Here is a 16,256-nt window from a genome sequence, read left to right as displayed (position 1 = left end):
CTGCATCTCATTATCTTTACACACAGAATTTAGAAGTCAAAACGTTGTTGGAGCTTTTCGTTCTTAACAAACATTCGTTCATGTTCTCCACCCTATTAGAAAAGTGCAGCCTTTCCACCGATGTGTTGCAGGATTGTTTGCCCTGTGCTATCTATGTAGGGAGTAACCTACTCATAGAGACACTTTTAGCCCAAGGAGTTAAACCAAATGGGAGCTGCTTCAGCGCCCTTTGTGTTTCAAGAGGCATCGACACAAACACCACTGAAAGACTGTTTACCAACATTTGGGATGACGTTGAAAAGATACAAGCACAGTGGGCCAAGGCTAACGCGGGTCTTGTGCATATGTTCAACTGGACACCATTTTCATTGGCAGTACTAAATGGGAACTATACCGTTGTGAAACTGCTAACAGATAAACTGAAGCACGAGAGAAAAAACAACATCATATTTGAAGATTCTTTGAAAGCTTTATTGTGTGAGCTGCAGACAACAAACCCTTATCCTGTGTTCAAACCATACGACATGGACAACTTGACAAAGATAATGAAGCTTCTACTGAACAATTATCATGCCAATGATACTGGTTATCTGTGCTGGTTAGCATCGGCACACTCTGATGCATCAGCTCTGAAACTGATTCTTGAATTCATCAAGACTGTTAAAGTTGCATTGAATACCTCACGTATTACACAGTGCATACAACCAGATTATGGAGGTCCATTTGATCAGGCTGCGGCATATGGTGGGGCAGATTGTTTGGAATCACTGTTAGAACTTAACAGAGATCCATTCATAAATCCAAGTAAGGAAAGCAATGGGTCCTTGCTTCACATTTCAGCCAAACATGGAAACACAAAGTGTGTTGAGATGTTGCTGAAGTTGGGTCATCCTGTTATGTCCAAGGACAGCATTGGCCAGACTCCATTACACTTGGCGGTGTCACACAATCATACAGAATGTGTAAAACTGCTGATAGAACAAAGATCATCTGTTGCTATGCGTGACAATAATGGACAGACACCACTGTTGCTAATACAAACATCCTCAGGCACAAACATAGATATTATAAAAAATATACTGAAGTCAAATAAACATATGAAAGATGAAGAACGCAACATGCTTGTTCCTAAGGCAGTTGCTTTTGGGGACATGGGATTGTTGAGGTTATTGTGTAGTAGAGGCGTTGATGTCAATATGGATATGGAAAAATACCACAAGTACTCTCGGTCAGTTTTTCAAATCTCATTTGAGATATTGCAACCTTCGTATGTTGGATGCAAGGAGACGTTACTTCATGCTGCTTGCAGACATGCTGACGTGGATATGGTCCAATTTTTATGTGAAATTGGAGCCAGCGTTGATGCAGTTGACACGGATGGGAAAACAGTTGCACATGCAGCAGCAGCATCACACATTGGTGGAGTAGAAAAACTTCAATATCTGTTTAATGTGAAACGTGCTCTTCTTCATACAACAGACAATGAAGGAAGAACAGCACTGTTTCCAGCTGTTATATCAGCAGCAGAGACAGGCGATCTGGAGCTTGTTACGTTTCTAATAGACCAAGGACTAAGTGTTAACTGCAAGGATAACTCCAACAGAAATTTGGCGATGCAATCTCCTGCACCTACAGGTGAAAGCTATAAGTACATCTCAGAAACTGTAACACATCTTTTGAATGCACATCTTGATATCCATCAGCAAGATCTTGAAGGTCGAACAGCACTTCACTTTGCTACAAGACATACAAATATCGACTGTGTTTTGGCACTGCTTCAAAAAGGTATTGCATTAAATATAAAAGATAACCAGGGTATGACAGCACTCCACTATGCTGCAAAAGAAGTCATTTCAAGGGACGAGAAGATGGTCCTTGGCATTATGAAACTACTTCTAAAACAGGAAACTGAACAGGAAACTGGTATTGAAGCACAAGATATTTTGGGGATGACACCACTTCACCATGCTGTTATGTCACAGAAAATTGATAGAGTAATGTTGTTACTGCAACAGAAGGTAAATCTCAATTTACAAGAAACCAATGGGAAAACCGCCCTCCATTTTGCAGCAACGTTTTAATCGTGGCCAATTGCTTCACGCCTCTTAGATGCAGGGTGTGATGCCAATATGCGAGATCTTGGGGGCAAAACAGCATTACATTATGCTTCAAATAATGACTGCATCTTCAATATTCTTCTTCTCCTCGAGAAAGACGTCGATATACACGTTCAAGATAACAAAGGACAGACAGCTCTTCACATTGCTGTAGAACATCAAAGGGAAAAGTGTGTTGAATTGCTTTTAGAGGAAGGCATAGATCCCATGATTCAAGATAATGACGGAATGACTGTGCTTCATAAGGCGGTTACTATGTTGAACACCAGCAAGAATAATAGCATTGTTAAACTACTGCTTGCAAATGGCGACTCTCAAGGTGTACAAGGACAAAATGAGAACACAAATAAAGGCAATTACTCAAGAACGGTTGATAATAAAGGGAGGACAGCCCTCCACTGTGCTGCAATTCGTGTGAATAACGATTATGTAGGAATGCTCCTAAATAGAGGCGTGGACCCAAATATACAAGACCAACAAGGCATGACAACACTTGCATTTGTTACAGAACGTTCATCAGTCCAGAGCATTAAGTTACTCTTCGATAAAGGGGCAGATCCTAACTTACGTGACTGTGAGGGCCGTACATTGTGGTTCTATGCACGGTCAAAAGATGTATGGCAACTACTGATGGAACAAGGAGTTGATCCAACTGTAACAGATGGACAAGGGAGGACAATACTTCACTATGCAGCACGTTTATGTGGTGCAGACGCGATTAAACTGGCGTTACAAAAAGATATTGATCACACGTTGAAAGACGATACAGGTAGAACAGCCCTTCACTATGCTGCTGAGACAGGATCTGAAGAGACAGTTCAACTTCTCTTGGAGAAAGGTGTTGATCCAAGCATCAAAGACAAAACAGGGAAGGTGGCTCTCCATTATGCTGCAAACAGCGATTTTCGTGGTAGTGTTAAACTGCTGTTAGAAAAATGTGATAACATAGCTGTAAAAGACAACAATGGCAGAACGGTTCTTCACTATGCTGCAGTGGGAATCGCGGGGGATGTTTTGAAACTGTTGATCGATGAAGGGACCAACACCAGTGTAGAGGACCAAAGTGGCAGGACAGCCCTTCACTATGCTGCAATGTCCGGAACAGCTGACAGTGTTAAGGCTCTTTTACTGACAGGTGTTGACCCAAATGCTCAAGATGAAGCAGGGCAGGTGGCACTCCATCATGCTGTAAGGAGATACTCCAGTGGTAGCGTAAAATTGCTGTTAGATAAGGATGTTAACCTGACTGTAAAAGACAACACTGGCAGGACAGCTCTTCACTGTGCTGCACAGGAAGGGATATTTGACAGTGTTATGTTGCTCTTAGAGAAAGGCTTCGACCCAAACGAATGTGATAGTCAGGGAAAGGTGGCACTTCATTATGCTGCAGAGTCATATAATATGGATATTTTGAAACTTTTAATCGATAAAGTGCCCAATCCCAGTGTAGAGGACGATAGTGGCAGGACAGCCATTCACTATGCTGCAATGAAAGGGTTCGCTGAAAATGTTCTGCATATTTTACTGAAAGGTATTGACCCAAACAAACAAGATGAGCAGGGGAAAACAGCCCTTCACTACGCAGCAGGGCTAGGATCTCACTTCATGCGCAGAGCAACTGTCGATATACTCTTACACCATGGCAGTGAAGTCAATATCAGAGACAGGAGGGGCATGACAGCCCTCCATCATGCTGCAGAGGCTGGCAAACAGGATATCATGGCACTGCTTATCGATAATGGTGGCACTATTGGTATGCAAGATCAACAAGGAATGACCGCCCTCCATTATGCAGCAGAACGAGATAATATCCAGTGTTTCAGGTTTCTCGTGCAGCAAGGCATTGACACTAGCATACAAGATAATGAGGGTACGAATGCTTTTCTTTAAGCTGGAAATGAACTGAAAGAAATATTACTTAAATTGTTTACCAAATTTAAACAAGACATTTCCAGCACGCCACAGTGATAAATGAAAATCCATCTGTGACAAGAAGCAAGTACTATCACATCAATCACTCAAAGTGTTAAAATCTTCCCCGGAAAGACACGAACCCCAGTATTCAGGGTCACAACAGACATAGCTCTTGTCTGTGCTGTAGATGAGGATTGGGGCAGACAGACAGACGGACACATGCAGACGGAAACATTACCATCCAAAACGAGTTCCTGTCTGATGAACTATTTTAGCGTTACATATAAATCCTAGTCATAAGCTACAGATACATAATTTGATGCAAGTAATTGTTTGTTATTAATATATGACAACGATCTAGGTGTAAAATGTTTCAAACTGTATGTTTCAAACATGTATATATGTATGTATGCATGTACTTATTTACTTATTTATTCATTTATGGAAGTTGTTGTTCTATCTTAAGATAACTAGGGTGTATCTGCTTAAAGGGCCCAACTGATTATTTATGAAGAAATTCCACTGTCTAAATGTATATGATTGTAAAGCATAAATGAGCACTTTTGAGTGAATGTTGGTGTTTATTCAGTATGTCACTTATATCGTAGTGTGGTAGATTAATGTTGGAGAAAGCAGGTGATGCAAGTATTGGCAGTTAACCTATTTTCAGAGCACAGGAATGGCACTGACGTTTAAGTCAGGGCAAATATTGATTCAAAACTGAAATATATTGTTAGCGATGGATAAATTCTACTTCATAAATATCTACATGCAGTTTCGAAAGGTACCCTGCATCGTGTCTGGCAATGTTACATACAGTTTGTTGTTTACAACTAATGTAAATCAGAATTATTTCATAGGTACATGTACTCCATTGTTGTACTGTCATCTTAGTAGCTAGGAGCCCAATTGCGTGGATAGATGCTGAACATATCAATCAGTGGATTGTCTGGTCCAGACTCGATTATTTACAGACTGCCGGCATATAGTGCGGCGTTAAACAACAAACAAACATTTGAGGAAATGTAATGTTCACGAGTTGGCAAGAACCGTTTATATTGTTCTGCATGGTACGGATGGAAAAATACATATAAAATATATTCAAACATTTTATCTAGAATACTGTTTACCTTAAGGATAAGATGGCCAATAGATAGTTTGGCCCACAGCAACGTGCAGCATGGCTGACGCCATTTTTCGCAAATGCAAAAACACGATAGCTCCAGGTTGTAATAAGAGTGACCTCCCTTTCCTATATGAGTGAGTGAGTGAGAATAGTTTTACGCCGCTTTTAGCAATATTCCAGCAATATCCCGGCGGGGGACACCAGAAATGGGCTTCACACATTGTACCAATGTCGGGAATCGAACCCGGGTCTTCGACGTGACGAGCGAACGCTTTCACCACTAGGCTACCCGACCGCCCCTTTACCTATATGAACCACTTCTGATGTGGATTCACGCCTATCATGTGAATAATGTGCACTCTGTGACAGGAGTAACAGGTTATGTCCAAATTGAGTGAGTGAGTACTTACCGCAGTGGTTTTTATCTCATTTTAATGGTATAACATTGTCTTCATTACTGTCCTGCAAGGGTCCTCTAATACAACATCTAGTGGTTTTGTACATACATCATGCGTTTGTGTTATGAAGTGAATTGTTACTTTGACTTTTTTATCTTATAAAATATGGTTGGTTGGTTGGTTTGTTGTTTAACGCCGCAATCTTACAGCTATATGACGGCGGTGTTATTTAACTCCGTTGTATATGGGCATGTGGCCTTTCATACAATAAAGTGAGTGAGTATGGTTTTACGCCGCTTTTAGCAATATTCCAGCAATATCACGGCGGGGGACACCAGAAATGGGCTTCACACATTGTACCCATGTCGGGAATCGACAAGCGAACGCTTTAACCACTATGCTGCCCAACAGCCCCTATGTCCAAATTGAAACGCAGAGGTTAAAGAAATTGTTTCGCACAGACCTGAATTCAGTGAATTGTGACATCAGTAAATGACCACCCAGAATCAATCTATAATCCATAAATTATATTGTATTATTACTGTTGAAGGACTTGAAAGAGTGCTCCAAATCGTACTCGATAAGTAGATTCAATTTGGAAAAAAAGCCTGTCGCTCAATGTCATGTTGCGTCTTAGACCTGAATCGCCTGATTTTGAAAACGTCTGAAAACCAGCCAAGTATCACAAGTACTGACGCTCTTCTTACCATCATGCATCATATGCTCGTCAACCCTCACTTTGAATTGGAATAGTCCTTTGTTTTAACTCCGTTAATGCCAAAGGGCCAGTACCATCTTGCAATGTCTTTTAGTAGAACTTCAGAGGGAGGTTAGACTTGCTCTTCAGCAACTGCTTGTCCTAAGAGGCGACTAACGGGATCGGTTGGTCTGCGTTGGTCGATGCAATAGCAATAACGGGATCGCCTGGTCCAGACTCGAATAGTTACAGACCGGCGTCATGTAACTGAAATAGTGCTGATTGTGGCAATAAAGAACAAACTAAATCAAACTCAAACGGCAAATCAAATTCCTGCAAAGTTTTAATCAGGCCCTGTTGTACGAGTTCTCCATGGCCACGTGTTGACCCCCTGCTTACAAATATTCATGTTGCCAAAAACGGTGTACACAACGTCGAAACCAGTACCGGTTCACTTTGCACTTTCTTGATAGGCGTGGTCATGTCTTGCGTCGACTAAATGTCAACCTGAGACCTCATGAAAGATTTGGCGATGGATCGGTTATGGTGTGGGGTGGTATGCTATGACTCAGCGAATCCAACTCCATATTGTGCAAGGAAGGCTCACTGGTCAGTACTATCGCGACAACGTACTGACACCCTTTAGTTGTCCCTTTTGCAAGGCGTGTTGGTCGACGTTTTGTCTTTCAGGACGACAACGCCCGTGCCCACCGTGCGCGTCAACGTCATAGGCCGCCGAACACGTTGGCTAAACCTGGCTAGGTGCAGCAAGAGAAGGGGACAGACTTCCTCAAATCGCCTTTGAAAGACCCATCAACATTTTACAGAATAGTGGCGGTATTACGCAATACTGATCTTATGGCGACTGAAATTCCCCATCTTACCCCAATCGTCCTTCAAGATCGTCGGCGGTCATAAGATCTACTGTCATACTTCACTGCCGGATGTAATGTGTTCCCGATTCGTTCATTATGATCATTATGATCAACTATTACAGGAAACTATTATATCTTACACTTTAGAAAACTATTAAGTTATGGCTGTGCATCCACACTTATTTTGAAGAGTATATATCCAATATGATTTAAGATCGGATAGGAATTGAATTATGACTCAAAACTGAAGACATTATACGCACTCACGCACGTACACCACACACAAGAGATTTGAATATTGGTATTATCTTTTACGGTTTCCCACTCACGTCATTTTTGTCAGTGCAGTGTTACATGGTGTGTCTCATAGATTAATGGACCGCCTCCGTGGTCTAGTGGTAGAGCGTCCGCCCGGAGAGCGGAAGGTCCGGGGTTCGATCCCCGGCCGAGTCAGACGTTAAAACATGGTACTTGTTGATACCCTGTTGGGTATTCATGTTAAACTGCGGCATGGTATCTCAATGAGCAAGCACTATAAATCGGCATCAGTCCGGACTAGTACAAGCAGCCACACAAACACCCACACGTACATGCACGTCGCTATATAAGTGCAATAATCCTGGACGCGACGTTAAACCCCATTTCACATCACCTCACCTCACAGATTAATGAGGGTGTATGGTATTAGACAATATCTAGCTCATGTTGTCAATCACTGGTTATTGCTGAAATACTGCTGCGTGCGGGGTTGAACAACATAAAACAATATAAGTACAATAAACAATAATTTTCTAAAAGTATAATTATTCAAACATGCGAACGAATGATTATGACTGACATACTTCTGAACACTAATCTACATAAGACTAAAACGGTGGAAGTATGGAACATTACCATTTGTTCCTGTATGAAGCTCGGCAGTACTGCAGACATATAACTCAATTACTTAAAATACCCGTGAAGATCCGGGGTAGAATAGGTCTTCAGCAACCGATGTATGCCCTAAAAAGCGCCTGCATTTCGTAAGAGGCGACGCTAGGTGGGTGCGCCAGCTGACATGGTTGAGGCATGTCATGGTATCCCAATTACGTGGATCGATGCTCCAGTCACTGGATTGTCTGGTCCAGACTCGATTATTTACAGATCGTCGTCATTCAGCTGGAATATTGCTTAGTGCGGCGTTAAACGACGACGACAACAACAACGATTACTTAAAAAATATCGTAATTATTAGTCAAGGGCAAATGACGTAATTGTAAAATATGGTTGCATGAAGCATTGCCAGTTATGTTTGCACATATACGCGAGGAATCCTTCGACTTGTGTAGTTGTATCTGAAGAAGTTGTGAAGGTCAAGAGGTATGTTTTTTCGGACTGTAAGTGCATAGGGGGTTGCGATTAGGGGAACTTCGTGGAAACGGTGATAAAAGGGTTACTTCTATGTTTGCAAATACATTCACTTAGATTAAATGTGTACGTGAATGTATATACTTTTCGTCATAAAACTTATTAATAAATGACGCAAAATATAATTACACTATATTTAGTTTGTCTGCAGCTTTACTCCGCATTGAACACATTTCCAGAGACACGTGAAGATTCCGGGGTAGAATAGGTCTTCAGCAATCAATGCTTGCTGTAAAAGGCGTCTAATGGGATCGGGATCGGGTGGTCAGGCTCGCTGACTTGGTTTATACATGTCATCGATCCCAGTTGCGTGGATCGATGCTCATGATGTCAATCACTAGATTGTCCGGCCCAGACTCGATTTTTTTACAGACCGTCGTATAGCTGGAATATTGCTGAGGGCGGCGTTAAACAACAAACCAATCAACTAACTTTTCCGGATATTCAATATAATATACATATATACCATAAGTCTCGAGGGATCGGTTGACAATGAATTTATCTCACCGCCATTCATCCATACAGACCCGGAATGTATAAGCTCCGAAAGAAACGTAAATCTCATGTTGCAAATTCCAATCTCAATAATATCCAATAACAGTTATTTATTTACAAAACAAAAGACACACATAGAATAACATGTCCAGAAACGTCCTATTCATCGTTTTTTGATGCCAACTCAGTACACATGGACTCTTCCTATCCATGAGACTAACCAGAGCGTGTGTTTCTGAGCAGTCGCCCGCTGTTAATGTAGAACATGGACGGTCTGGTGTTGAAGGTACCCATAAAAGCGAAACGGCAAATGGGGCAACAGTCAGTTCTTTCATTGACACGGAATGCACTATGGCCGGATGAGGCACCTACAATCGTCATCGAGTGTTGGGTGTAATTGAGTGAAAGAGTTGGGTTTAACGCCGCTTTTAACAGTATTCCAGTTATATTGCGGCATGTCAGCTTAATGTGGGAGGAAAGCCCGAAGTAATGCAGGTCTCAGACGTTTACCACTTCGGTGAAACCCCACGAGTATGGTGCTGACAAACCTAGAAACATAATCAGGGCGAACCGGGAGTCGAACCCACGATCATAGGTTTCTGGCGTGCCCAAGGGACGCAACTCTGAACGGCGAATCGCGGCGCCTAAGACGACTGGGCCACCAGTGCTCCCGGTGTGATTGAAGGTGGTGTGACGGCATCACGAGTAGCAAGAAATCTAGGTTCACCAAACTAACATGTACCCTCTTACTGACAAACAGTGCGAAGGATTGCCCAAGACGCGGACGCGGACATGTAACGTCGTTACGTCAAGATTGGGTTATAGTCCCTTCTCACTAACGTCAACGCCACCTACCAGCGTTAACTCCTGCCACTTGCCAGACACAGACAGTTGGAACCCAACCTATGTCAGCTCACATGATCAGCAGGTGCCGACATCCATACTTTGGGTTTGCGTTTCTTTTGAAATTGAGTATGTATCCGAGGTTCACGCTTTGATTCAGCCATTTTGAAAGCTAGCAGACGACGCAACCGAACCGAGTTACTCATCTTCACCAAATTCATTCGGATAAACATCGTCTCATTTCGACGATACTCATGCGTGATATAAAGCAAGTTACTTAAGGTGTGTTCCAATTGATTTCCCAGCAGGTTCCATCGAAAATAATTGGCCGCTCTTTAACCAATCAGAAGCTAGTATTTAAATGTAAGGTGAGATAACGCGGTTTGTAAATCAAGCCTGGACCAGACAAACCAGAGATTGATTTTATGATCAACATCTCAAGGTCAGGCTCACTTTCTCGGTTAAACGCGTCCAGTGACGGCGTGAGCCGAGAAGTCAGCCGGGTCATGTACTCAAGCATAAAGAATGTACTGAAGCACAACGCGATCTGCACAATAAACAAACAAGATCAAAGTGTCTTGCTGGTTTGTCTAGCGATAGATAGATCGTGCATTTTATTTCTTCCAATTTTTGAGAATGGTCAGTTCCTGTAGGTGTTCAAGGAAATGCTGGAGCGGTCAGGTAGCCTGGTGGTTAAAGCGGTCGCTCGTCACGCCGAAGACCCGGGTTCGATTCCCGACATGAGTACAATGTGTGAAGCCCATTTCTGGTGTCCCCCGCCGTGATATTGCTGGAATGTTGCTGAAAGCGGCGTAAACATTACTCACTCAGTCACTCCCTGCAGGAAACGCTGAGTGGTTAAGCAGCATAAGTCGATCCACAGTGTCAATATCTGATAGTTATATGCATGTTGTTGTGTTTGTATGTTGTTTAACGCCGCACTCATCAATAATCTAGTTATATGACGGCGGTTTGTAAAATAATCGAGTCTTGACCAGACAATCCAGTGATTAACATTATGAGCATCGATCTACGCAATCGGGGTACGATGACATGCATCAACCAAGTCAACGAGCCTGACCACCCGATCCCGTTAGTCACCTCTTACGACAAGCATATTCGCCTTTTACAGCACGCATGGGTTGCTGAAGACCTGTCCTACCCCGGATCTTCACGGGCCCAGTTTGTTATGACAATTCAGATGATCAATAGTGTGGATCTTTATTTCTTATTATTATCCCGTTAGTTATCTCTTACGACAAGCAGTGGCCTTTTACGGCAAGCATGGAGTCGCAGGGGTTAAAAGTATACATGAATGAATACAATGTCTTTAACAGTCTTTCGCCCATACCTTAATGTGGAGTTAACTGTATGTAGCAGGGTACCTTATATTCTTCCTATAGTTATATCATTATTCATACATCATCATCATAATCATCTATATGTTCAATGTTTGTCTTGTCTACAGTTGAATATCAGTATCTAACTCTTTAAACAACTCAACACCCTTATTTTCAGTCTCTGGGAATCTCTCACCAGATCTTCCCCTTCAACCTTCTGTCTATCTTTAGACATTTTTTACACCTGTAGGGTTTCCCTCAGTCTATTTATATCTTGCATTAAGCACTTCCTTTGATGCTTAATGCAATCTGTCTTCTAATTGGCCACCCTGGTCCTCTACAGGTAGCTTCCTTCCATACCTGACTTCCTCCTCACTTCATGTGCTGCTGTTGAGGAGGAAGGACATTTTCTTTTCTTCAGGTATGGAATGGCCATATTTCAATCTGTTTTCATCTGCTTCTGTCAGAAATTAATATCTATATTAGGGTGCTGAATTAAATTGAATAATATATATATAATATCATTTAAAGTAATATTAAATTAGTAAATGGAATATTGATATTATAAAACTTGCTTGTAAAATAATTAACCACATGGTCCATTTTGGACCATGTGCTTTCCAAGTATCCTATAATGAACATATAACAGTAATTTAACATTAAAGTTAGTTTTAGTATAGTTTATCAATGGCTTTTGTACTTTTATATTTAAGATAAATAATACCTGTAAACTTGCAAATATATGACTTCATGTGCTGCTGTTGAGGAGGAAGGACATTCTTTTCTTCAGGTAGTTCTTCAACAGCAGCCACCCCCCTTGAAATAAATCCATTATCACCATCTGCCTGTGTCTGTGTTTCCCAACGGCCCGAGCCGGATAAATACCACTACCCCGGCTACAAATTTGGCGCCCAACGTGGGGCCGTTGGCTGTCACTCTGGACACAGGCTTCATCAACTTCATCGTGTTCTGGGGGTAATCCTTCATCACTGTTGAAGGATTCTTCATTGAAGATTCAGGATGTTTCTTCCATGCAACTTGTGGAAGTTTTGTGTGTAGCGTTGAGCTATAACTCTGACTAAAATTAAATCTTGATCCTCAATCGTCAGTGATCTACACTTTGTTATGACGTTGAACTTTTCGTCTGCATCAGTGCTAAAATTGAGGTGCTTCCTCCAATTCCTGGAAGTGTGACTTTTATTTTAACTGATTTACATGTATTTGTCATTTTGTTCACACATGAACTTTTGATCTGTGAACTGTGACCATGAACTTTGTTTACATTCTGAACTAAATTTTATCAGAATGTCATTAGTTGACTGTTTCATTGTATATATATATATGCTTGATATGTTCATCACCATTACTTGAACATTTTTGAAACTTTATCTTGTCACACTTGTGATCATCATATTTTCCACTTAGGAAGCACTGTTGACAACTGTAAAGTTGTACAGCTGTGTGACCCACTTGTTGCCATTCTGAGTTATCATTGCAGAATTCTCATTTAATTAAATTCTTATTTAAAATCAACCTATATCTTTACAGAATTTTGATAAATTCTATTTATACTGCCCTTTAACTGTGATAGCTAATTGTGATATATTGTAATTTTCATCTTCATTCAATGAATTTTATTAAATTAATTTGCAGTTTACTGGTATAAGATAAGCCATTTAATTTGTTAAGTCACTTGGATACCTTTTGGCAAAGTAAGTACCCTAAAATAGTTATTTCATATTTCTTACTTTAAATTTCTCACTCTTCTTTCCTGTCTGAAATATTTTTCACTGCTGGGAAATTCCTTATCTGCTCAACTAACATTTGCCATATCATGTCTTGTCCTTGTGCCGTCCTATTCATTCATACCATTTCATCATCTTAGTTCATCATTCAAATCAAAACAAATTCATTACTCTTGTGTTGATTACTTCTCGTTCGCAACTTATATATTGCTTCATACTTAGTTCTTCCTATATATATTCCTGCTCGCAACATTTTGGTAAGATTGTTGTGATCTTTGCCGTAATTGACTTAGTTTATCCTACACATCTGCTTGGTAACCAGATTGTGGTAGCTTAGTCATGTAATATTTCTTATTACAACAAGTGGTCAGTTGTTCTTACACCTACCTTGCCACTTACCTTTTTCGTATTACTTACCTTAGCAAACTAAAGTTGTATTTTTCCCTTTTGTTCTGGAGACTTTGTCAGATACTTCGTATTTTGGTATTTGGTTTCTGCTTTTCCAGTTTAGCTCAGTGAGGACTTTTGGTTCCCTTACTTCTATTTTTGGCTAGCTGCAGTTCATTGTTCTTGTACCTTGTGGTGCACTAGATGCTGAACTTCAGACGCATCCATTTTGTATCCTTTGGTGAGGAGCTCATAGTTTGTTGATGTTCAGATGTTTGTTGGATCTTAACTTGTGAGATTCTTGTCGCCTTTTAGGAGGTACTTCAGTTTTGATAGTGTCATATAGTTCATATTCCTCTCATATCAAACATCCTTGCACTTTAGTTTGTATCACCATGGCTGAAGCTAATGTAAGTGGGGACCTGGAGGTCGATGTGGTACTTAGCTGCCTTCAGCATCTGCATCCTTCGGTCCGCAATGGTGTGCTAAATAGACTAGCAGATGATATTGCAAATCAGCTGCAGCATCCCAATACGACATATCGTGTTACTGGTACTGGTGCACCAGGTCTTGGGTTGTCCAATACTTACACTATTCCACCTACAATATATACCAGTCCTAGGGTGGCATTACCTGTTCACTCCCCTAGGCCGGTACCTCATCTGCTTAGTCATACGCCACCATCAAGGTCACCTATGCCCACAGGTTCTGAGAATCTGTTTCAGATTTCTCCGGCGACTGTGAACCTTAGTCCTATGATGGACCTACCAGCTTCACTGCCTAGGCCTCATGGTTCAATTTACAACTTTGTTCAGCCTAGGGCAACTTCTACACCTTACCTGAATAGTTACCCATCACAACCTTCACACACACCGCATGAGTCTTGGCCTAGCCGCACTATTCCAACACCATATCCAGGTTATAATCCAACTACCTTTTATAGCCATAGTGTAGGTGCTCCTCCTAGACTTGTCACACCCTTTCAGCCTACTTACATGCCCATTATCAATTCTCCCAGTCCACGGTTGTCATCATTTTCTGGGGATGGGACCAAGGGTGAGGTCAAGTATAAGCAATGGCATTTAGAGATTGTTGGGTGTCGTAGGGAGAATGCATTCTCGGACACTTCAATTCTAAATGCCATGCGGAGGTCCGCCAAGGGTTCAGCTGCTGACCTACTTAGTGGGCTTTCAGAAACTGTTACCCTTGACACTGCTATTGAGCAGTTGGACTTAGTGTTTGGCAATGTGATGCCTGGCGAGACGCTTATGGAGCGTTTTTACACTGCCCGCCAGGAAAAGAATGAGTCTGTCGCTGTGTGGAGTTGCCGCCTCCGGGATTTGATCTCCAAGATAGAGGCATCTGGCACTTTACCACACAATGCTGCACCTAGCTTGCTTCGAAGCCGGTTCTGGATGGGTCTCACTCGTGATGACCTGAAGCAAGCGACTCGCCATCACTTTGATTCAGGTACGGACTATAACAAGCTGCTGCTTGCTGTCCGTAGGGTTGAGGAGGAGTTAGCCACCCCTGGGGATGCACAATCATGTCAATTGACTACCACTACAACTAGCAACAGACAACTGGATGATGTGCTATTCCGCCTAAAGGTGATTGATAAGAACCTTAGGTCTGTTGGGGATAGGGTTAACACCCTGGAGTATAAATCTCATAGGCCCTCAAATACAGCCCAGAATCAAGCCAATAAGGCCCAATCTCAGGCTCAGAATCTACCCCCTAGGTCTACCACTACAAATGTAGTTACACAAGGTAGCACATCACGTACACCATATGCTTCTCAATCACAGTTAGCCTCAAAAACTGAGGTACACTGTTATGATTGCGGGAAGATAGGGGTTAGGCGGCGTCACCCACAGTGCCCCGCTTTAAACTCCTAGGAGTCAATGTTATGGGGCGAACATTGGACTCCGACATTAGCTCCAATTCTGGGTTGCCATCAAATTTGATTGGTCCCGCAAACGTCACATCTGTTAGGGTAGAAGGCCACTTATGTAATGTTCTTGTAGACACAGGGTCCCAGGTTACCACTATGTCCGAGACATTTTACACAAATAACCTCCCTCAACATACACTCCATAGTCTAGGTTCACTCTTGAAGTTAAAAGGAGCCGGGGAAGCTAAGCTACCCTACTTGGGGTATGTTGAAGCTATAATCCTAATCCCTAGTGACTTCTTAGGTCAGGAAGTTGAGGTAACTATACCGATACTTGTAGTGCCCAATACTGACTACCACTTCAAGGTGCCTTTACTATTAGGGACAAATGTCATGACTGCTGCTGAAAGCCTGCATGGTGCACCAATAGCAGCCACTGCATCACCTTGGAGTCAGGCTCAGCAATGGCTCATTAGGCGTCGGGAAGACCTTAACCGGACTGAGTGTGTGCGGACAACCAAGCCAATTGTTATCCCTGCTTTATGTAATCAGATTATTGCAGGTATAAGCAGGGGTAAACCACCTCGGATTGGCATGCAGTTTTGTACTACAGCTGCCCCCACACTACCTGGTTCACTTAACCTTGTTAATGGGGTTGTGAATTTTATACCAGGACAGTCTACAAATAGGATTAAGGTTGAGGTTGCCAATCCATCTACCAAGGCTGTTACTATTCCAGCCAAGACAGTACTTTGTTGTTTAGAGCAAGTAGATGTCTTAGATGGTCTCTCCTCTACGGATGAGCCGGCTTTCACATCTGGCCCCGAGCCTAAAGACATTTTCAATTTAGAAACCCTGGGTCAGATACATACTCCAGAGGAAATAGCAAAGCTTCGCGATCTTCTTAGTGAGTTTGATGACATCTTCAGCAAGTCTGATATGGATATGGGCCACACAGACTTAGTCACTCACAGGATTGAACTAACTGATGAACGTCCTTTCAGGGAAAGACATAGGC

General features: G+C 42.0%; 2 protein-coding genes across 2 annotated transcripts; both read left to right on the top strand.

Annotated features, from left to right (window-relative positions):
- The first annotated feature begins 80 nt into the window (after positions 1–80).
- LOC125381599 (ankyrin-1-like) lies at positions 81–2,081 on the top strand. The gene has a single exon (XM_048398667.1). It carries the CDS (start codon positions 81–83, stop codon positions 2,079–2,081), a length of 2,001 nt encoding a protein of 666 aa, XP_048254624.1.
- A 4-nt stretch (positions 2,082–2,085) lies between these two features.
- LOC125381518 (putative ankyrin repeat protein RF_0381) lies at positions 2,086–4,603 on the top strand. Its single transcript, XM_048398198.1, has one exon. The coding sequence runs from the start codon at positions 2,130–2,132 to the stop codon at positions 4,005–4,007; it is 1,878 nt and encodes a 625-aa protein (XP_048254155.1). The 5' UTR covers positions 2,086–2,129; the 3' UTR covers positions 4,008–4,603.
- The last annotated feature ends 11,653 nt before the right edge of the window (positions 4,604–16,256 follow it).

This window comes from Haliotis rufescens, unplaced genomic scaffold, assembly GCF_023055435.1.
Source record: "Haliotis rufescens isolate VD_foot unplaced genomic scaffold, xgHalRufe1.0.p SCAF_18, whole genome shotgun sequence".
Classification (NCBI taxonomy): Eukaryota; Metazoa; Mollusca; class Gastropoda; order Lepetellida; family Haliotidae; genus Haliotis; species Haliotis rufescens.
Note: the sequence above shows the minus strand (reverse complement) of the source record. Positions and strands in the feature narration are given on the sequence as shown.

Excerpts from the sequence above, each read along its gene's own strand:
- LOC125381518 (XM_048398198.1), top strand. The coding sequence starts at position 2,130 with ATGCGAGATCTTGGGGGCAAAACAGCATTACATTATGCTTCAAATAAT.
- LOC125381599 (XM_048398667.1), top strand. The coding sequence starts at position 81 with ATGTTCTCCACCCTATTAGAAAAGTGCAGCCTTTCCACCGATGTGTTG.